This window comes from Euprymna scolopes, chromosome 20 (assembly GCF_053919585.1).
Source record: "Euprymna scolopes isolate OS-2025 chromosome 20, ASM5391958v1, whole genome shotgun sequence".
NCBI classification, from domain to species: Eukaryota; Metazoa; Mollusca; class Cephalopoda; order Sepiida; family Sepiolidae; genus Euprymna; species Euprymna scolopes.
Genome location: NC_136501.1, coordinates 62,088,083 through 62,112,317, shown reverse-complemented (window position 1 = coordinate 62,112,317; position 24,235 = coordinate 62,088,083). Strand labels below are relative to the sequence as shown.

The 24,235-nt window shown below is 33.5% G+C and overlaps 1 protein-coding gene across 4 annotated transcripts in view; it reads left to right on the top strand.

Annotated features, from left to right (window-relative positions):
* LOC145241443 (LIM domain transcription factor LMO4.1-like) overlaps positions 1–24,235 on the top strand; it is a 332,041-nt gene that overhangs the window by 28,466 nt on the left and 279,340 nt on the right. The window contains exon 1 of one of the 4 annotated variants that reach the window (XM_080104405.1): positions 19,677–20,167. The exons of 2 other annotated variants lie outside the window; for them this stretch is intronic. In XM_080104405.1, the coding sequence (XP_079960531.1) occupies positions 20,146–20,167 (22 nt within the window). In that variant the 5' untranslated portion in view covers positions 19,677–20,145. Of the gene's footprint in view, positions 1–19,676; positions 20,168–24,235 lie in introns of those variants that run through there. One more of the 4 variants, XM_080104404.1, reaches the window with a different exon arrangement.

The following is a 24,235-nucleotide window of genomic DNA, read 5'->3' as shown; positions in this document are numbered from 1 at the left end:
ACAGCCAGGGAAACAGGCTGCAGTAAGGGAATTCCAAAGTCTAGTTGTTCGAGGGAATTAACGATTAGAAAGGGTGAGATCTTATTGCTAAGCGAGTTTGTTGGGGATGTATACGTCGAGGGGGGTACAAGTGAAACGAGTTCATCAGAACACATTGCATTAAAATATGCGCATTCCATTATTTTTTTTATTTATAACGAAAAATAAAGTTTTGTTTTTTGCATTACCACAGCATTATATTAAAAAAAAAAAATGTCAATTTAAATGTGATCTTCATTATTCAATTATCACGCCGTGCCCATGTTTTCCTTTTTTTTAGTCTGTCACTGGCCTATTTCTGAGAAGCACACTTCCTGTCTAGTTAAATTGCAACTTAAGTTTCTAGCTTCATTCAAAACTTGTATTCGCTTGAACGAATTTTTTTCGCGTTTTGGACATGTCGAAATCATAACATAATTATCTGAAGTAAATTAAATTATAAGCAGATTTTCACAACGCACCTCATTGTGTGTGCATGGAGTCAAAGATGGCTTCGTGGCCTGGTTCGAATCTCACGACCGGCGGTAATCGTGACTCCTTGCACTGAGGATTCCCGAAAAGATGAAACATAAGTGCCTTTCGGTATTAAAAATAATTATAGTAACTATCGGAACGTGTGAAAATTTCGCAGGGGACCCATTCATATGTAATGTTGTCATTCTGTAAATTTCAGCGTAAATGGAGACGCTTTATACTGGTGAACAAAGTTAATAGTATTGTAGCTTTTTTGTTAAAATTACAAAAGTATTTATCTAAGCTAGAAGGGACGCCCTGCCTAGCCCGGTCCTAAAGCACGCTTAGATATGATATTTTAATTCTTGCAGATTTAGTCTATATCATTGAGTTAATCTTCTATCGATTTTCATATATTATAAAGTTGCGATTTAAAAAATAAAAGATATATCTAAATGACTTGGGTGTATCAGCTTGAACCGAAACTAAAACTTATAAACTCCTTCAGCAATAACCGAAACCAAAACTTATGAAAAATTCTTGGTAAAATTATTTATTACAAGACATGGAAGTCCATAAGAATTAAACGACTCAGATGTAAGCGTGACACAGAAAATAACGCACACGCTATCGTATAAATCTCACCTATCTGTTTCAATGTGTGTGTATGTTTGTGTCTCGCAGAAACTTTTGACAGAGGCGATAGATTTTCACAGGATCAGTATCATTTTGAAGCGCGACCCTTCGGACGACAAATATCGAAAATTTAGCCAAAATTATTTATTTCTCAACCGTCAACTATGCACTTTTCTACAGGGAGAGGTCGCGCTTTTTTCGCCGATATTTTCGAAAGACCCGCCTCTTTTCGATTCTCTAGCCTTAAGTTAAACCTACGTTATCTCCGGTTCGGCGATGGGCGCAACACCTAACGCTTCACGTTTTTGTTTTTTTTTTCACTTTATTTTCCTCTTTTGCGGTACGGGTTCGAGCCTGCCTGCCTATTATCCCCCCCCCTTTTTCCTCTCTTCCAGCACCCTTACATAAACCTTTAGGCTAGTATTAATATATAAATTATATATATGTATTTATAAATTATCTCATATAAAACGGGAAGCGTGGCGATTTTTAAAAATAAGTCTCAAGTAAATTTCGTTTTTTTTTTTAAATTTCTAGATAAAATTCAGGCATTACTTTTATGCTTTGTTTTAACAACGATGAAGCAGGTGTAATGATGAAAAATAATTGTGATTATAAGTTTTTTTATCGGATATGGTTTTTAACTGTTTGTAAATGTTTCTCGGTGTGTGTGTGTGTATATATATATACATATATAAATCCACTTTGTGAGTTCGTTCACTATAGATTGAAACGGCTGGGGCGCGTTTTCTGAAATTTCACAAAAATGTTTTCCAGATGCCTGGAAGCGTTCTTAGATTAGTTTTACATCGGAATGTCTCCAATAACTATCCAAAACCGAAATATACCAGGAATAATCCGATTTTGACCAAAACCTCACAAATGCATTTGAGAGGCAGAACTCACAGCATATAAAATCAACACTAGGCTCTTTGATAAACAGGGGAGTACAATTGAATCAGGATACTTAATTTTTATATTTTACACTTTAATTCCATTATATAAAAATAATTTTATACAATCAACAGTGGGTTCTCTATAGTTTGTTGTCTACTGTGTATTGTGAACAAAGTTATTGCGGAATCGGGGGAACATGTTAAGTTTTCTCTCGGTGTATCCTGATGGGTCCCCGACTAGAACATGTTATCAATTGATTTGATGAAAAACTGGACAATTTCCTTGATTTTGATGACAATAAAATCATTAGGAATTTGGAATATTTCTGGATCCTAACTCAATACAGAGTAACGTCGGGTCTCTCTGCTAGTGTGTGTGTGTGTGTGTGTGTGTATATATATATATATATATATATATATATATATATATATATATATATATATAAAACAGTATCTAATAACTAACAAGAAACTAAATAAATACAATATAAAATAGGAAAATCGAAATTAAAAAATGAAAATAATTCGCTCCCAACCCTCCTACACACACCTTTTAATAACTAATTAAAAACAAAAACCCTATAAATACACTCAGCCTCAAAAAAACAAAAACAAAAATAAACGATAAAAACAGACGTTCCTGATGATAATCAGATGCACCGATAGAGACCGCTGGAGAAAAATATGGCTGAACAATAACTTATGGGTGCCATTTTATATAACATGCCAGCTGTAATTAACAAGACCGTTCGGCAAATGGAAAAGATAACCAGAAAAATGGGGGAATATATATATATATATATATATATATATATATATATATATATATATATATATATATATATATATATATATATATAACACATATACTAGCAAAAGTACCCGGCGTTGAATGGGTTCAAATACAGCCTACAAAAATGGACTCTGATTTTTGAAAGTACGATGGGTTATGAAAAGGAAGGGTTGTAAAGAGATAGCTTCGAATTTGGGGGTATCAAAACAAAAGCAAAATATGATGAAAGTAAAAATAAAATAGATAAACCTCATAATTTATTATACAATACCTGTTCACACTGAAACACTTATCACAATATTCTGTGGATCTATATTCCTTGTTAAACGTTGTGACATATTTCCATTCTACGAGGGCCAGGCGCGAACGAACACCCCATAATTTTATTATACCATATTTCTTCAAACTGGAACATAATTATCAAACATATTTACGTAAATAGATGTGAAAAGTCTTTATTAAAGTTTGTGCCTATTTCCATTTTATGGAGGCCAGGCGCGAACGCAAACCCCACAATTTTATTACCCCATCCCTATTTAAGTTAAAACATACTTATCAAAGTAGTATGTACATCTATATCAAAAACACTTGTAAACGTTTTTTTTTTTTTTTTAATTATTAAATTTATTTCCATACTTTGTGGACCAGGCGCGTACGCAGACCCCACAATTTTAATGAATCATCATTATGCCAGATCAAACATACCCATTCCTGTGTCTCCATACATATTCTATCATTATATGTGATTAGTTTTCTATAATAGTCAAAAATATAGGAACCTATTCGTGACCAGACACACACACAGACGTTCAGCTTTATATATATGTTTGTGTGTGTCTGAAATATTGAAGAAATATGAGAGGGAGGAAAATGACTTCACCCTCTAATAAAGACCAGTGTGTATCTATCTGTATGTAAGTCATACGTACTTCGCTTTGATCAGACAAAAGTAAATTCTCAAAAGAAAATATTTCCAAAAGGAATCTATAAAACAATGTGTGTCGACAATATTTTTTTTCTTTTTACTTTAGATTACAAATATAAAAACTTATATTTACTGACGCCATTTTTTTTTTAATTTCCTACGTACATTCTAGTAATATATACTGGTTAATAGCGACTGTAGTCTGTTAATTTATCACTAGCAGCCCGCCCGGCATTGCCAGGTCCTAAACTACGCTTAAATATGATATTTTAATTAATGCAGCTTTCGTATTATATTATAGTTTACCCCATAAATAGTAATGATTTAAAAAGTTTAAAAATTTAAAATGACTCATGCGCCAATACCAGGAATCGAGACGAAATGTTTAGCTTACGACTTACTTTTTCCTTTGACGTTAATGCCTGAGCTAGGAAGACATCTTTGCTGCAGGGCTAAAGATTAAAACATGAACCAATAGTTATTACGTTATGTATGCATATTCGTAATACCGTCGTTTGACCGTCACCTAACAAAATCCAGTTCTTTAATTTTCACACTTCTGTATTGATTTTCTTCGGTTAAACACAAATATAATTTAGCATGGGTTTGAATGCCCTATAGATTAAGTTTCTTGTCCGTAGATCAAAAACTGACAGGGGTTTGGAAAAACAAATTATATATATAAAGTTTTGTTTACTAATAACGTTTTCACGCAAGTATAAATCATGTAGAATATCTGCATGAATATAATTACACGAAATAGTTTACTATAGATGATCATCCCATAAGAAAACTGAAAACAAAAACTAGTAGGGAATTAAACTTAATGTTTATAAGTATATGAAAATTAGCTAGATCTTTGGCAGATGAATGCAATTCGACGACTCTTTATAGCAGTTCTATTTTCTTTTTAAATAAATAGAAAAAAGGGGGTTTATACGAATATCAATACACAATATATATATATATATATTAACATAAACGTACAGATATTATACATTTTAGTCCTGAAAGAATTTAATAAGATATCTACAGTTCTATGAATTATCGAATTAAAGCGGAACGGATAGTTATGACCTAACGGGTCACTGATAATCTCGCATATAATGTACCCGTATTTCTGTGTTTATTTGGAGCTAAACATACTCTGCTAAGATTTGAGATGGGCAGTCAAAAGTGAACCTAATAACATTCTCGGCGACTGTTTCTAATGATGTAGACATGTCCGAATTTGCAGGTAAGTCTGAACAGACCAGCAAGCGAGAACAATAGCAAAAGTCATGTTTCTACATTTTTTGAGATGAGGATTATTTAGATTACTGCTCTCATCTTGAGTGTTATTCGCACAAGGTGTCGGTCGATATAACCTCCGACATTCATGTGTATCTTGTCGAACTCTTAAATCAGTGCGGAATTTTTAACCGTACACTTTATTTAATCCACCTGGTAGCATGCTCTCGTTCCGAGAGCGTAGGTGGAAATCCTAAGTAATTCAAAATTGTATTTATATTCTCGCCTGTACTAACTGGTGAACCATCAACTTCAAGAAGAATCTTACAACTGATTTTTACCGAGTACTTTATCCACATCACGAGTACGGCATAACAGTTGCCGTCAGGTTCCCGAAGTTAAGCAACGTTTAGCCTGGTAATCACAGAAATTGGTGACCAATTTGGGAATTCCAAACGCTGTATGTGGGAGGACGTCGACACCTCCCTGCAAGAGTTACAAAATCCTAACGTCGTCATCCCCCTAACGGGGATATACATGCGACTGGGGACGTCTTGTGAATTTCATACTCTCATGGAACTTCCTCCTCCGGAGTAAGCCGGTTAAACCCGAATAGAGTTAGTGCTGTTCCACACGCACACTTCATCCACGGATCATTGCCGCAGGTGGATAAAGTACTTGGTAAAATTCAGTTGTCTATTACACGCTTCTAGATGTTGACAGTTTAATCTTCATTTTATGGGAATAATTATTGAATAAAACTAACAATGCCTCTGCATGAAAGGGTAACTGTAGAGGACAGAAGAGATGATCCACTAGATTTCGAATTTGTTTTTGTGCTCTTAGGAGATGAGAAAAGCTAACCTGAGCGGCATTTTAAGGTGTGTTTGACTCATAAATCGATAGGAAATGCATCGGGAGTTCATACAGTTTTGAGTATTTGAATTATCCAACCATTTTACCATCAAACTTAGAAATAGATAGCGATTCTTCTACTGTCTTAGTTGCTTAAAGATTCTTAACAGTTAAACACACATCGACGATCCGTTCTCGACACTAGGTGCGACGCTTGTGATTGAATCCGGTATTGTTAGACTCTATGTAAAACAAGTGAAGCATACACAGTGAACGAGGCATAAAAAATGACTAAGTTCAGCATTTGCCCCCCCCCCAAGACCACACACCATTTAGCCCCAAAAGTCCCCAGGGGACGTCAATACCTGGTGAAAGTGAAAAAAAAACTGTGCAGTTTTAGGCCTTAACATATGTATATTTGAAATCTGCACTATGCAATAAAAGAAATTACCAAGTCCATCATTTCCAACCCCTCCCCATTTAGCTCCAAAAGTCCCTAAGGCCTTCACATATTTAAATTTGAGTTCAGCACCATGCAAAATTGCTAAATAGACATACACGGAAAATTTGGGACAAATATGGTAAAATAGTCCCCAAAATAGTTTTTTTTATTAGCCCCAGGGGCACACCCAAGAGTTTTAAAATTATTTAGAAATCAGTTACAACTTTTCAGAAAGTTTTATAAAAATCCAAGGCATCAGTATTTATAATAAGCACAAAAGTGTCAATTTTAGCCATACTCGAAAGGCACCCCTGGAGGGGGGGGGGGGCACCCCGAGTTTTCCCGGAGAATCCGTTCTGTTATTTTTTTACTCGTATCATGTTTAATGTTTGTGCAGAATTTCAAAAATAAATTCCCAGGCGTAGTTATTGAGGAAAGTGCGGACAGACGCGAACGGACAAGGGTGAATTTAGAGGTCCACCCTCCTTCTGTCGGAGTACCAAAGAAGGTTCGTCCAAAATTAGATGTGGAGATATTTGTGTCTCGTACTGGATTTCAATACGGTCGAAACTATGACCAAGACGTGTAAAAACGAGAACATTAGTTCAGTGTTGGTTGAAATGCACGCTTTCTGAAACGTAATATTTGCAATAGAGTATCGAATTTCAACATTCGATGATTGGATGATGTTTCTTTATTAAAATAAATAACACTGTACCTTAAAACATTGAAAAAATTTTATGTGCAAGATAAATGTTTATTTTTACGTGTGTATAAGGTGTATAGACTTTCAACTATATGATCGTAGGTTCGATCTTTGTCCGTGTCCGGTGCTGATATACCCGGATTAAAGCACTGCAGTTCAGAAAAACCGGTCGTCTCTGGATGACACACACACACACACACACACACACACACACATGTATTTATATATTAATGTTGGGACGATTAATCAGGAATCAGAAAATTCGGAGGCTTGGAGTATAGGAATCAATTGTGCCGATTTCCGATGTGAAAAACGATTCCTTTAACTATCCTTTTTAATTGATTTTCTTTCAAACAAAATCTTCCACTGCTGGAAACAATTATAAAAGAATGCATATTTATTGATTTTTGGCTACCAATTAAATTCAAATTTATAGATACCCCCCACCGAATTTTGTTTTTTAGTTTTTTGAAAATATATGCATATTTAACGTGTATTTACGATAATCGGGTAAAATAACAACTTTATAGTGAAATATTTAAAGGTTTATAAAAATTCGAGATCGATAATTGTATTAGAATTGTGAGAAAGTTCGAAATCGTCACATCACTGTATAATTACACTCTTTCTAGAGCGGATTAAACTAATTTCCCGAACACAACGGTGTTTTACCATTTTTATGCCCGTTGCAATGATTAAAAGGCAAATACAATAATAGTAAACCTTACGTCTAGAATACTTATTTAAATTTTAATTAAAATCTATTATGACTCTGATTCTAGAAGCTGCTTTAAATTGAAGGCATCAGATTAAGAGGTCTTAGGACAAAACTGTAATTCAGAAAATCTTGCTTAATTAGGTTCTAACAGCAAGGATCAAATTGAATACAAATCTGAAAAGTTAAAATTTTCAAATAAGTTATGCCAACTAAAACGCGTTAACATACTCTGAAGATAATGTTAGGAATATTCATTTTATGATGTCAATATCTATCACTAATATCTATAATAATGGTATATAGGTATTTTGATTTTCACGGAGAATTCGCCCAACTTTTAGCTATTTTGCATAAAGCAAAGTCAGGCAAAATATAGCTGACATTACGAACCTTTTAAGCCTAGAAACCTCTGTTCCTAATGATTATTAGATTAGAAGTGCAAAAATATAAACGCATACGATTACTTTATAGTTTTTTTTTAGTTTTTTTCCACGAAAACTGTAGCATCATGACAGATTGCAACATGATCCATAACAGAAGGTGAGACACGAATTGTAATATTAAAACATGACATGTTGTTTGGATCTCACTCGCCTCGTGCAACAAAAAAATAAAATATTATTAAAAAAAGATTTGCTTATTTGGAAGTTTCTATTTCGGACTTTTCTAGCTAACTATGACATGTCAGTTTTCGAATCTAAAGTAAACTAGTTCTTGTTGAGCCGTCCTCTAAAATCATCGATCCTTACACAAGTTCCACCATAACTGATCTTGCTGTCTCAATGTCTACCAAAATCTTGTCCTAGATTTGCCTCCAGGCTATATAAGCGGTAGGTGTATCAGAATTTTTGTAGGAATTTTTGACACCCCTAACACGAAACTGCGAATAAAATAGAAAAAAAAAACCCTCGTAATTTCTCTTTTAAAAGTGGGTTGTTTATTTTCTTTATGGATTATACTTCCAAAATAAACTATTAAAGTTGTATAAAAAGTAATAGAAATATTATTTTTTATTTAAAAAAAAAAACAGTAATGAAATCAATTGAATTTTACGAGTTCAATATTTTTCAATTTTTAAACTTTAAAAATCTATCCAAATTTTTCTATTGATTCTATTATTACGATATTTTCAGGGTCAATGTGAAATTTTATGCTCTTTCCAATAAACCAAATATAATATTTTAGACAAACGTTTTTTTTTTTTTTAATTCACGCCCCCCTATTTTGAAATGTATATTAAAAAGTAATTAATTTATGTGCCAAAGTTTTATATATCACAAATTGAAGATAAAAGATCAATAAATTATATATTCTAATTTAAAACGAAAGAAAAAGAACAGTTTTTTAGAAATTTACCTGTCCGAAGTTCAAAACCTGATTTTTTAAACCACGGTGGTTGTATTTTTTGGGTTTTTTTGGTTTGTTTTTTTAATTAAACCTTGGTCCTTGCTCCTTTAATTGAAAAATAATTAGGGGTTGAATTACATTTTTCGCGTAGTTATTAGCTTCGAAAGACAGGGGGTCGAATTATTCAACATTTTTCACAAAGCTTCTGACACACCTATATAAGCGGTGACCCACAAGTGAAAACAAGAGACAACTAACCACGTTATACATAACTTACTATCATTGTTGATGTGAAATCTTGTCTAGATCGTAAAAAATGAAAACACAACTATAATATATTTTGTAAAAGTTAATTTAAAAGTAAATATCATAGAGAAATCGCATAGAGCAGTGACATTTCTATCTTATAAATAACTGTCCGCATCAGGTGAATCCAAACTTCTATTTACGAGTTCAAAGTTTCACGTGGTAAGATCCACGCTACTGTACATTCCATTCCACCGTGATTTGAAGCGCTGACAAAAGCTGCAGTTTATGCCTACTGGGCGTTTTTATTTTCTTTTTCCTCTGTAAAAGCGGTTCAGTTATCTGAAGTGGCGGGTGCCTCTGAATTGTCAGTATTTTGTTCGTTAAGCACATGGGCCCACATAGTGCCAGCAACTGGTAAGGCACACGTGCATTCGTGTCTAACTGGCCGAGAGTTGATTCCGATGGCTTGCCGCGTATCTGAGAAACGTTCTCTCAATGTAACTGTGCATAAAAAATACACTAACACAAACTAATATCACGTGTACACACACATTATATTATATATATATATATATATATATATATATATATATGTGTGTGTGTGTGTGTGTCTGCACTGAAGATTCCCGAAAGGATGAAACACTAGTGTCTGTAGTTATTTAATTATTATAGTAATAAAAAACAAATAATTATGACAGCCCCTTTAAGAAACTCGTTTCTTATCAGTTGAATTAAAGTCGGTCAATTCAGCTCTTATCATCGTATAACGATTAGATCACTGTCTGACTGACGTAAAGAATATTTAAAATTGAAGTGTTTAAATTCAACGTTATTTCACGCAGTTAATGGTAGCCGAATGGATACGGTCTTTGCTAATCGAGCCAGAGATGGCTAGTGTTGCCGAGTTCGAATCTGTCGACTGGTGTTAATCGTGACACTCTGCACTGAAGATTCCTGAAAGGATGAAACCCTAGTATCTGTGGGTATTTAATTATATATATATATATATATATATATATATATATATATATATATATATATATATATCCGTAAGAATTGAGTACCAGCAACTATATGTATTGAGAGAAAATGAATAGTCACATTTCTGCATGACATAAGTTCTCCCAATTTAAATGGCATATTACATACCACAATAAGTAAGGCAGCATCGGTAACCTTTGTGCTCCCAGTTTCGAATCCCGCTTCGTTTAGCAACACCGAGTGTAGAGACGACGTAACTCGTGTCTGTGTAAATAAGTGTACTATCTCTATCATCTTATATATACATATATATATATATATACTAGCAAAAGTACCCGGCGTTGACTGGGTTCAAAAACAGCCTACAGAAAATGGATTCTGATTTATTAAAGTATGATAGGTTATGAAAAGGAAGGGTTGTAAAGAGATAGCTTCGAATTCGGGGGTATCAGAACCAAAGCAAAATAAGATGAAAATAAAAATAAAACATAAACCTCATAATTTATTATACCATACCTGTACACATTGAAACACTTATCACAATATTCTGTGGATCTATATTAAAAAACCTTGTTAAACTTTGTGACATATTTCCATTCTATGGAGGTCAGGTGCGAAAGAACACCCCATAATTTTATTATACCATATTTCTTCAAACTGAAACATAATTATCAAAGTATACTTACGTAGATAGATTTGTAAAGTCTTTATTAAATTTTGTGCCTATTTCCATTCTATGGAGGCCAGGCGCGAACGCAGATCCCACAATTTTATTATACCATTCCTATTTAAGTTAAAACATACTTATCAAAGTATTATTATGTACATCTATATCAAAAACACTTGTAAACGGTTTTTTTTCTTTTTTTAATTTTTAAATTTTTTATTTCCATACTTTGCGGACCAGGCGCGAACGCAGACTCCCACAATTTTAATGAACCACCGTTCTGCCAGATCAAACATACCCATTCCTGTGTCTCGATACATCTTCTATCATATGTAATCAGTTTTTTAAAATAGTCAACCATATAGGAGCCAATTCGTGACCAGACACACACACACACACACACATTCAGCTTTATATATATATATATATATATATATATATACAAGCAGGCCGCCCATAAACTACGCTTTAATGATATTTTGATTAATGCAGATTTCGTATTAATTATTATATTGGATCGAATATATCGTAACGATTTAAAAAATAAAAAAAAAACAAAACGTTACTGGTGCACCACCACCACCAAGAATCGAAATCGAAACGTTTAGCTTAAGATTTACTTTTTCCTTTGACGTTAATGCCTGATTTATGAAGACATGTTTGCTGCAAGGCTAAAAATGAAAACATTAACCAATAGTTATTACGTTATCCATGCATATTTATAATGCCGTCGTTCGACCTTCATCTCGCAAATTCCATTTCTTTAATTTTCAGTTTTTCACCGATTTTCCTCGGCTAAAACTCAAATATAAAGTTTCGCATGGGTTCGAATACCCGATATATGAAGTTTCATGTCTTTAGACCAAAAACTGGTAGGCAAAATTTTTAAAACAAATATATATACGCATAGATAAATACATATTGAAAAGGGTTTGTGTTAACTATAACGTTTTTACACAAGTATAAATCATGTAGAATATCTGCATGAATATAATTACACGTAATAGTTAACTAAAGATGATAATCCTATAAGAAAACCGAAAAACCTAAGTGGGAATTAATTAAAATGAATGTTTTAAAGAATATGCAAATTTGTGCAGATGGATGCACTCCCACGACCCATATAAAACCATGTATTTTTAAAAAATAAATAGAAAAAAAAGGGTTTAATACAAATATCATACACACAAAAAAACATAGTATAGATTTATAATGGTTGTATCATTGTAGTTTTCTAGATGAAAATCTCTGAAACTGGTTTATCATAAGCTGCTTTACAAGCAAGCCTAATTATAGTAGGTTTGTTTATTTACACAGCCATTTTTGGCTGCACATGTGCAGACATGTTTAAGGTGAACCTGATTTAGAGATTCAGCCTTATCACGCCTCTGTTGCTTTTGAAACCAAAATTCAAACTGTTCATACTTCATGGAGTTTTTTTTTTTAAGTCGTATATATACATACGCTTTAGACCCTAATTTCATGCTCACGCAATCATCAGACCAGGAAATGATGATTACTGCTAATTGGGAGATCCGATTAACAATTAACACACGAATGGAATTAAATTAAGCACCTACAACGTCATGTATGCAAGTGTTCATAATAAACCGTGTATTTAACGCCCACGCAGTCTGAATGTTGTATTTGCGCTAGAGATATATGGTGGTACCCTGCGAAATTGGTTATTTTGCCTCTACGCATACCGGATGGTGTTATTTTGAAACGTCATTCATTTAAACTGGTGGAATAAGCCGTGTCCATTTTATGACATCACAGAATATCCTATCTCTGGAGAAGCTAGAGCAGGAAACCGGTTATTAGTGACGTTTATCTAAAAAAAAAAAAAAAAAAAAAAAAAAAAAAACCGTGACCGGAATATAAAGTCAATTTTCGTATGTTTATATATAAACTTCTGTATTCTAAATTCCAGGACTATGTAATCGAACATCGAGCATTATCAATTTTTCAATGAAGCTCTTAATCCATGCAAAGTGAAAGGGGGTCTGATTGTCCTTTGTGAAAATACCTTGTATTTTTATGCTGTGTGAAAAATATTAATTAGGTGTTGATTCATAAATATTTTCCACTAAATCAAACGCTTTAAAGACATTTAAGAACTTAGAAACTTTTTCGTAAATTACTGGACTCTGCATTAAATCATCCAGAAAGGGCTGATATGCCGTGAAATAAAACAACCAAACCATAAATATTTTCAAATTCCTGTTACGCTTTAGAATTTTACAGAATTGTTAAGGATTATAATCAAGGTATAACTCATCCCCTCACCCCATCGCTTACCCCATTTTAAAAATTCAAATATTTTAGATTTTACGTTTCTGAATATTTTAGAAGAGAATTGGTTATACGTATTATTTGGATTCTTTGGAATACCGTTCTCATATTCAGTGCCATTTTCACAGCATTTCGGTCGATGTAACCTCCGACCTTCTCTAGGTGCATTTTGTCGAATTCGGGAATTTTGGACGGAATTTCGCAAGGTGTCGTGGCGCAGTTAGAGTACTTGGAAAAATCAATTCTAAAAGTGATATTCTAAAGCTTGAAGGTTTAATTCTCACTGTGGGTGACGGAAAAATACAATTGCTAATTACTAAGTAACACTCTCCAGTCATTACGTCTAAATTCCCGAGTTCGACAGAAACATTCCCGAGTTCGACAAGATGCACTTAAAGAAGGTCGGAGGTTACATTCAAGATGAGAACAGTAGTTCGATAAATCGATAAATCCAAATAATGATTTTTTTATTTTTTTATTTATTTTTATTTTAGGAATTTTATCCGTCATTATTAGATAAGTTTAGCATGATTGCTGGAAGATCAATTTCTTCTGAAGACGTATGAAAAGTAAGCTCAAACGTCTTTAAGCTTTACTGGAATAAAGTTTAAGATTTTGATCCAAGTTCGACAGTAGACACAATGTTCACTAACATTTTTTTTATCTAAATCTTTGCGATCAAAGAAAAAAAGGGCAGTAAACGTGTCTGTGCGTATTTTAGATACTCCCTTTTCACCTATAACAAGGTATATTACAACTTGGACGGAAAGGGCGACAATTTAGAATCATGTTTAATAGGGAAATGTGGAGAGTTGAGTAAAGAGATGTTTGCTCACATTACATCTAAACTTATTCATGCCAGTGTAGTCGGAGAAGCAAGGTACAGGAAAGGAGTTCAAAAGACTAGCACTCCGAGTGAAGAAATTTTTAGAGTAGAAGGCTTTTAAACAGTGAAAGGGTGGAATTTTGCTGCTGGCTTAGTCGGAAGTATGTACGTCAAGGGGGTATCAAAACACATTCCATGGGATAGAATTGGCGCTTACCTGTTAATAAAAAACTTATTGGAATTGGAAATTATTTTAGACTCTGACTAAGAGGGAAAGATTAGCGCGAAATGCATTGGCTTTGATGTGACTTAATTAATACTAGTGGAATACTAATTCTGTGGAAATTTTATAGGGGACTCATTCGTGTGTAATATATTGATGTTGGCATTCTGTAGAGGTTCAGCTTAAATGGAGACGCTCTGATATTATTGTAGCTCTTTTGTTCAAACTGTTAAAGTATTTATCTAAGCTAGCAGGGACGCCGGCGTAGCCCGGTCGTAAAGTACGCTTAAATATATTTTAATTATTGCAGATTTTCGTATATATTATTATAGTTAATGTTCTATCGATTTTATATATTATAAAGTTGCGATTTTAAAAAACAAAACAAAAAAAACACCCTCCTTTTATCGGAGGGACTAAATTATTTACTATAACAATTATTAAATACCTACAGACACTATCATTTCATTCTTTCGAGAATTTTCAGTGCAGAGTGTCACGATTTACACCAGTTAAATGTTTTTTTGACGTCAGAGTGGTCTAATCATTACTTATGCACAGATCATCATATAAATTGACCGACGTAATTCAACTGAAAGTGCTCAACGATTTCTTAAAGGGGCTGAGATGACATGGGTGCATCAGCTTAAACCAAAACTTATGAAGAATTCTTCATAAAATTATATAAAAAATAGATTACTGCAGTGCCATCAGCTATAAGTGAAACTAAAACGTCTGAAAAATCTTTGATGAAATTATTTATTACAAGAAATGGAAGTGCGTGACAAAAATAACACACACGCTATCCTATCAATGCATAAGTTATTAATAATTAGCAGAATAGTTGCTCTCAGTGTTTTTCTCTTGTTGCGTTTGCTTTTTCAGTTATTGCCGACTTTTGTAAAGATGGCTCTAGCAGAAACTTAAGGCTCGCTTTGAGTTTGTATCCGGTTTAAACAGAAATCCAAGTCTAAAATCATAGTACGTCTTCGCATTTGTCAAACGTTTATTACGACGTTTAAAATAATTTAGAATCATAAATTATCTTGGCCATCGTTAGCAGAATGCGTCATCCGTATCAGAAGCCAAGAAAACTTCTTTCACGCATTTGTGTAGATTCAGAACGAGACTTTCTCTTCGGTCTGTTTTTCCGAAGCAGCCGGGTATGGTCCGACGGGTTTCCCATCTCTATATGGCTTCACAAATGCTGACGCTGTGTGCGTTAGGTGCTTCTTATGGTAGCTGTGGCATAGACCCCTAGAAAAATCCACAAAATTTCAGCAATATTTACTTGTATATATTATTCATGTCTTTTCATCTACAAACTTGGTAGTATGTCTTCCTTATTGTAGTAGGATTATGCTTTATTCTTTCTTTTAGTAATCAGGTATGTTGTTCTAGTTCGTTTTCCATTATTTTGAGTAGCACTTTACTGCTTCATAGTTCTTTTACGTTTGTTGGTCCTCTGACAAAAGGAGGGTTGACCTGTCAATTTATCCTCGCCCGTTCGTCCGTCCGCACTTTTCTCAATAACTACGCCCTCGAATTTTTAAAAATTTTGCACAAACATTAAACATGATATGAGTAACAAAGTAACAGAACGAATTTTCTGGGAAAACTCCGGTTGCCCCCCCCCTCCAGGGGTGCCTTTTGGGTCAATATGGCTAAAATTGACACTTATTAAAAATATTGATGCCTTGGATTTTTATAAAACTTTGTGAAAAGTTGTAACAAACTGATTTCTATATAATTTTGTTTGTCTAAACTTCGCGATAACTCTTGGGTGTGCCCCAAGGGGCTCTTCTAGGGCTAATAAAAAACACTCCATTTTGTGGACTATTTTACCGTATTTGTCCAAAATATTCTGTGTAATTTTAATACGTTAAGACTTTGGGGACTTTTGGGGCTAAATGTGGGGGGGGGGCAAATGATAGACTTAGTCATTTCTTTATTTGCATGGTGCATAACTCAAATTTACATATGTTAAGGCCTAAAACTGCATCATTTGTTCATTTTAACCAGGATTTGACGCCCCCTTAGGACTTTTTGGGCTAAATGGGGGGGGGTGCAAGTGCTGAACTTAGTCATTTTATGCCTCTTTCGCTGTGCACTCACGGAGAACCACGCTTGTTTTCGCTGTACTGTGTTTGTGATAATGATTATGTGTACATATGTATATTCAACTGTTTGTTCACTATTTTGCTTTCTTGTTTCTTGCTATCCGCCGATCTCTTCCACAATGATGTAACACACAAAATGGCGACATGTCCCCGAACATGTGGTTGCTAACAAACGGTAAAGCTTGGACATAAAATATTTACGTTTGCATCATGCTCATTAGTTTACAAGAAATAGAAGCATGAAACGATCATCAGATTTCGGTTCGATAAACTGAAAATAACTTTTTCGTTTTGAAGTTCGATCTGTCTTGCCAAGGTTAGCAATAAGCGATAATGATACATCCAGAAACAAAATAGGCGCTTACGAACTAAGTATCGGATATTTCGGCCTATAAGACGACCTTTTTAAGTTAAAAAAAAAAAATCATCTTTAAAAACCAATAGTTCATAAGATGGGTGTTGCAATCTCTAGCCTAGGCTAATAATGAGGCCGGTTGTTGAAACAATCTTTCACTTGGTGCTTGTATCACTAAGTAAAAGATTCTTATGCAATATTGAGATAACCCGCCCCACTATAAATAAACACGGTTTCGTGATTTAGCAGTCGTCTTATACAACCGATGTATGATAAATTTATTAAAATCTGCTCTAATTTTGTACCTCGTCTTATTTGACGTTCGCCTTATACGCCGAAATATACGGTATACGTGAAGGAAGCATCTGCAGGGTTACGGTAGAAAATGAACCGACGACAGAGACATGCCGTAACACACGACAACCAATGATCTTACAATTCCATTTAGTACGTGTAGTATCTGTTCTGATACTGCACATCCTCTTAGGTTAGGGTGTTTTTTGTTCTCATCTTGGTTGATATTAGTACAGCGTTGGGTCGATGTAACCTCCGACCTTAAGGTGCCTCTTATCAAATTGTGGAATACAACTGTAAATTAGTTAAGCCTTCTACATTGTCGTGAATAGAAGTAAATACCTCCCAGTTACACTTGCGGATTACATAAAAGGGTGCGTTTAAAATTTGGTTCAGAGTTCGAGAGAAGTGTTCCCAAATTCGACAAGACGTTCCGGAAGAAGGCCGGGCTTATATTTACCGAAACATTGTAAGAATACCATCCAAGATGAAAAACAGTTGTACAGCTAATCCAAATGATGCACTTCATTTGTTCTGATTTTTGGCAGTGAAAGAGAACTCTTACTATATTGAGCCATTATTCAGGTACTTGTGCAGTTTACGAACCGTACTATTACTTTTATGTATTATTTTCAAGTTGAATTCGTTTTTTTTTTGTTTTTTTTACGGTGTCATTTGTACATTAACGTATTAGTTTAATGTACAGAAAAGTTAATCCCCCCCTCACCGTATTAAGAATGGATTTCTAAATGTTATTTCAGCACATTCGTAAACTGCACAAGTACCTTTTTTTTTTTTTTTTTTTTTGATTTTTGTTCTAACACGGGGTTCATTTTGAAAAACCTGCATTTTTTATACATTAACAACCGACTTTTGTCTAATTCTTCCCTCGCGGGGAGGCAAGCAACATACAATCCAGCTGTTCCTAGTAACTTCCTGATGTCTTTGTGAACGAAGGCACCCCGTAATCAATATTTACTGCCACTTGTGAATTTTAGTTATAATCGATAACTTTGTTTTCATTTTTGAAGAACCCTACTTAGAACAAGGGGAGACAATTGAAGATCACAAAATATCACATACTTTTTAATAATGACCGTTCAAAACTTTCTATGGATTTTAATTTTATGAACATTTTTTATTAAAAAAAAAAAAATGGTTCGATACACTTTCATAGGACAACTTTATTTCCGAATTCTTTTCTTCGACTATTCATTAAAAAGTTTTGTTTTAAAGTCATCTTTTCAAATCATCACTTTCATTTATTCCAGAAAAAAATACAAAAACTACCTGTAATCTATTTCGAAATTCTAATTATTTTATCAAAAAAAAAAAAAAAATATATATTTTCATTTAATAAATGTTCAAAGTATTTTCTTTTGTTATTGCTTTTACCAAAAAGTTACGCGAAACTTAGTTTCCAAATAATTTCTTTTAAAATGTTAAATATTTTCTTGAATTGTTCGCCCTCTAGCAGTGTCAGAAATTTCGTGAAAATAGTGAATAATTCCACCCCATCTTTCCAAGCTTATAACTCCTCGAAAAATGTAATTCAAGCCCTAATTTCTTTTTTCAATTAAAGGATCAAGGACCAAGGTTTTATTTAAAAAAACAAAACAAAGAAAAACAATGTGTTTTTTTTTTTAAGGTTTTAAACTTCGGACTTTACAGGTAAATTTCTAAAAAAAGCGATTTTTTTTTTTTTTAAATTTGAATATATTATTTATTGGCCTTTTCTCTTCAATTTGTGATATATAAAACTCCCCGACATAAATTATTTACTTTTTAATAGACATTTCAAAATGAGAGGCGTGAATTATTCGACCCCCTGTCTTTCCAAGCTTATAACTCCTCGAAAAATGTAATTCAAGCCCTAATTTTTTTTTCAATTAAAGGAGCAAGGACCAAGGTTTCATTCAAAAAAAAAAAGACAAAAACAAAACAATGTGTTCTTATAATATAAGGTTTTAAACTTCGGACTTTACAGGTAAATTTCTAAAAAAGGATTTTTTTGTTTTTGTTTTAAATTTGAATATATTATTTATTGACCTTTTCTCTTCAATTTGTGATATATAAAACTCCCCGACATAAATTAATTATTTACTTTTTAAGAGAAAGTTGAAAATGGGTGACACTTGGGGGGGGGGCGTGAATTTAAAAAAAAACGTTTGTCTAAAATATTATATTCGGTTTATTGGAAAGAACATAAAATTTCACATTGACCCTGAAAATATCGTAAAAATAGAATCAATAGAAAAATTTTGATAGATTTTTAAAGTTTAAAAATTGAAAAATATTGAGTTCGGAAAATTCATTACTGTTTAAAAAAAACAAAAATATTTCTATTACTTTTAAAACAACTGTAATAGTTTATTTTGGAAGTATAATCCATACAGAAAATAAATAACCCACTTTTAACAGAGAAATTACGAGATTTTTATATTGTATTCGCAGTTTCGTGTTAGGGGTGTCAAAAATTCCTACAAAAATTCTGATACTGCTTCAAAAATGGAGAAAAAAAAGCTAAAAAATGTCCACAATATCTAAAATACACTAAGACCGATTACGTTTTATAGTTAGGTTAGAAATCATGACGAAACGTGACGGTGCTTTCAAAATACGCGTTATTCTTTCATAGAATGAATGAGAGAAGAGAGCAAGTTACGATGCGGACGAATAAAAAATCTGTCAGAAGCACCGAAAACAACAAAAAACTGTAGAAATAAATAGAACTGCGCTTGTTGTGAACGTGTGTGCGTCAAAGAACGAGTCAGTTTCGATTCGGAAAGAAGCGTGGATCGTCGCAGAACGAACACAACTGAAGAATTCGCGAAAAGGAGAAAAAGGGAGCAAAATACGCTCCGAAAAGACTGGTTTCTTGGGCGATATAAAAAACAACCATTGTTTTTGTTTTGTGTGTACATTAAAAAAAAAAAAAAAAGGAAAGAAATATTTAAACAAACACGAAACTTTAAGAAAAAGCGTAAAACTGACTTAAAACAAAACACGGAACATTTTTGTTTTTTGGTCCAAGAGATTTCTTGGTGTATACGGAAAAAAAATTCTTTGCAGACTTTAGAACAAAAAGGGGGGAAATGGTAAACGCCCTGGATAAAGGTATGATTTTTAATTCATTTAATCTACCCGTATCTTTTCTATTTGTCATTTGCATATTTTTTTACTTAAAAATTTATAAATCGTGATTATAAGCATATATGAGTTATTAATTTCTAGGCTCAATTATACTATAGGTACTGTAGAACTTTCTCGCCCAGTTCGTTTTGTATTCGTCCAGCATTTAGAATACATTACTCATCGTTGCTAAAATGAATATCGTAAACTTATCTTTTATGTTTTTTCGTTTTGAAAATATTACTATAATTCAACGTTTAAATCGTTGGCGGACACTTTTTTCTTTTTTTCTTTCCTTTTTTTGCAATAAATGTACTTATACAGTAGTACACACAAGAAACAAACTTTTTGATACGACAAATAAACTTCGAATACTCTTTTTTAGACAACAAATAAGTCTTAATGGGATTTACCGAACAAAACAACGAAACATGAATAGATTAGACATTTGTTTTGATAATTTGTTCTTTTTTGCATTATCGACTGGCTATTTTTCCGAAGTGTGTGCGTATATATATATATATATATATATATATATATATATATATATATATATATATATATATTGAGAAAGCAATTAGACCTTTAGTGCAAAGCAGTAAATCCATTATATGAAGAAGATATATGAATAACTTATGTTATTTTTACGAGATGAATTAACTAGACGGAGATGAAATATGGGCTGCCGAAGAGGAGTGTGGAGAAAGAGAAAAATAGAGATCGAGAATGAGAGAGGTAGAAGCGTTGGTAATTTATAAGGATCGCGGCCATGGAGAAAAACGCTATGAAAATCTGTTTAACCATTCAAATTAGGGCGGACGTTTAACAAATTGACCCCCCCCACCTCTAAATTCAACAATTTACACATTTTTTTTTTCTTTTTTCCGCGTTGATCTCATCGATTACAAACTTAACTTTCAGATCAAAAAAAAAAAAAAAAGTAAAAAAAAAATGTTTTTATAACTTTTATCGTCCGTGATCAGTTTTCAATTATAACGTTCTACTAAATTGAACACGTACTTTGTGACCATCACGGAGAAAAAATATTGCGATTCTCTCACGCGACCGGTGTTTAGTTTTTTCCCGTCTAAAAACGGGAGGGGGGGGGGAAGGATAAATTTTTACTTTCTTTCCAACTCGATGACGACTTTTATAGGTTTTCGAGTATGCTGTAAATGAATGGGTTATATTAGTAAAACAGTAAAACACATCTGCCAATTTAACGGATGTAACCTTTAGGATTTTATACAGATATTTCTGTTTAATTTACATTAACTTGGTTAGTCATGCATTCTGTCCGACGCTAAAATAGAACATTGCCAATGGGACATATATATATTCGGGGTAGACAAGTAGTTTTTCTGGGTTTTTTTTTTTGTTGTTTTTTTTGTTTGTTTTTTTATCTTTTAATTCGCAACAAATTATTTTTACGAAAGGCAAGAAATAATTTATTTAAACAAAAACAAAACAAAAACAAGCATTTTCTGATAGTTGGGATTCTTTCAAGCGAGACGACGCGGAGGAAATAAGATAGATTAGAGAGAGAGAGAGAGAGAGAGAGAATTAGGGGTGGAAGTTGGTTCAAGAAAGTTACCTTCCTACCCCTCCTTTTTTTTCTTTTTTCGACGGAAATAAACGCCGGTCGCGTAAGAGTCGCAATATTTTTCTCTGTGATTATGGTCACAAAGTGCGTGTTCGATTTAGTAGAACTTTATAATTGAAAACTGACCCCTAACAATAAGGCCTAATTTTTTTCACCCCGATTTTTTTTCTAATCCGAAAGTTAAGTTTGCAATCGATGAGATTAAGATGACAAAAAAAAAAAAAAAAAATTAAGTATAATTGTTGAATTTAGTGGGGGGTCAATTTCCTAAACGTCCGTTCGAAGTAGTTTTGTGGCGGCTTCTGCATTTACCGACCCGCAATTTCTACGAAGTTAACACTGGTCTGCCAGGCAGGTGATGAGAATAACCGGAAACGGCCGGTCGGTCGAGCCTTATTATAACACACATAAATTGTTACCTCTCCTCTCCCTGTTAAGAATGGCAACGGCCGCTGAAATTCCTTAATACATTGGAAACAAAAAGTCTTAATATCCAAAGAACTACTAGTCGGCTGTTTCCGATTATCCCCGTCATCTGCTGGGCATATCCGAGTAACTTCGTAGAAAATCGCGGGACGATAAATACAAAAACATCATTTTGTGTTCTTGTTAAATATCATTAATAACAAATTATAAAGGACTCCTTTCGAGTTAAAATTCGATCAAGTTGTTTGATAAACACAACAGTACAACACCAGTTCACATTCAGCGGCCAACTTTTTTTCTTTCTTGACATTTTCCCCGTGTGCTTCTTTCAATTTTTCACTAAGTGGATTTGAATAGAAATGATTCCTTATTTCGAAATATATAACGAATACAACAAAACTTAATTCATAAACGGATTTTTTCTCAAGTTCTCTCCTGTGGCTTCGATCTTTATCATTACCGAAAGTGTTAATATAAAGATGTTATTGTTACACACACACATTTAAACCGATTCTATTTGTTTTATAAATATGCCCGGGCAATGCTGAATATCCCTGTTTGTATATGGTGCTAAAAAAATCGATTCTATTCATTTGGGCGAGTTGAAGACGAAAAACGGCTAAATATTCTAACGGCCCCTTCAGTACAAAATAAGCCGATTCCTATTTTGTTTATCTTTGACTCGCGTGCATCTACACGTGCGCGTCAGCGCGTCACTAATATTGATGACCGAGCTAGAACCCAAAGTCTCATCCCACTCATATATTGCTATATTGTGATATTATTCAGAGCCTGTCACAATTTAAACATTAAAAAAAAAAAAAAATGCGTAAATTATATATTGCTTTTTGTCTATAAAATACGCGCGAAGGTGTAGTCTAGTTAATTTCTGAAAAACGGTGTGTGTGGTAAGTATACATCAAATAACTTCTACCAAACGCAATGAAATCTAATTTGCCATCTACTGTTCTGAATGTAAGATTAATTAATTTTTGTTGCATTTTTTAAAAAAATCTATCGCTATCGTTTTTTTTTTCTTTTAACCAACCTTAATTCACCGCAAACGCAGTACAGTGTTACTTGAACATAAATCTGGGATCAAATCTACAGGGGCACTATGTAGGGAGTTTAGCAGCAAGCTGTCCAGTGATGTTATCTTTAGAGTTAGGACAACGGCATATTCTTTTCATTGTTTTGACTCTCGAGTGTGTATCCGTTGATATTATATATGCTTTTATACAGAGTGATGTGGTTCTCGGTTGATTAACTGTGTTGGATATATACTCGAGAGTGAAAACAATAAAAAGAATATGCTGTTGTCATAGTCCTTGTTATCTTCAACTTCTACATGGCGGGGAAGTAGGATACTGAGTAGGAATTCCAAAATCTAGCAGTTCCAGGAAAGAAACTGTTAGAGTAGAAGGCTTTCCTGCATCAAGAGATCTGTCACGAAGGGGAGAGATTTTGTTGCTCATCAAGTTTTACTCACTTTTAAAAATTCGAACTTTTTTGGAGAGGTGGTCGCAACTTCTAGGTTTAAAAGATAACTTTTCTCCACTTCGACTGGCAATAACCTCCGGACTTAGGTTTACTGTTCCATTGCTATATACTTTTTGAGCCTAAAATTCATGATCATCTTCATAAAAAAAATCGAACGAAATTTAGGGAGTTACCTCATTAAAAGTGACTATGACAAATTCAAATACAGTTAATCTTACAATTAATATTGGCTCGAAAATCTTACAAGCAGCTAAAGAAGTAATTTTTCTTGCGTTTGGTAACAGTCTTTTGTTGTATATTTGTTTTTCTCCTCACATTTGTAAGTCCTTAACTATCGGTCATTATATAAGGGCTATGGAAACAATATTCGTTTCATTGTTTTGACTCTCGAGTATATATCCGACACAGATATAGTTACTCAACCGAGAACCAAACCACATCACTCTGTATAAAAGCATATAAGATATCAACGGATCGGGATACACACCCGAGAGTCAAAACAACAAAAAGAATATGCTGTTGTC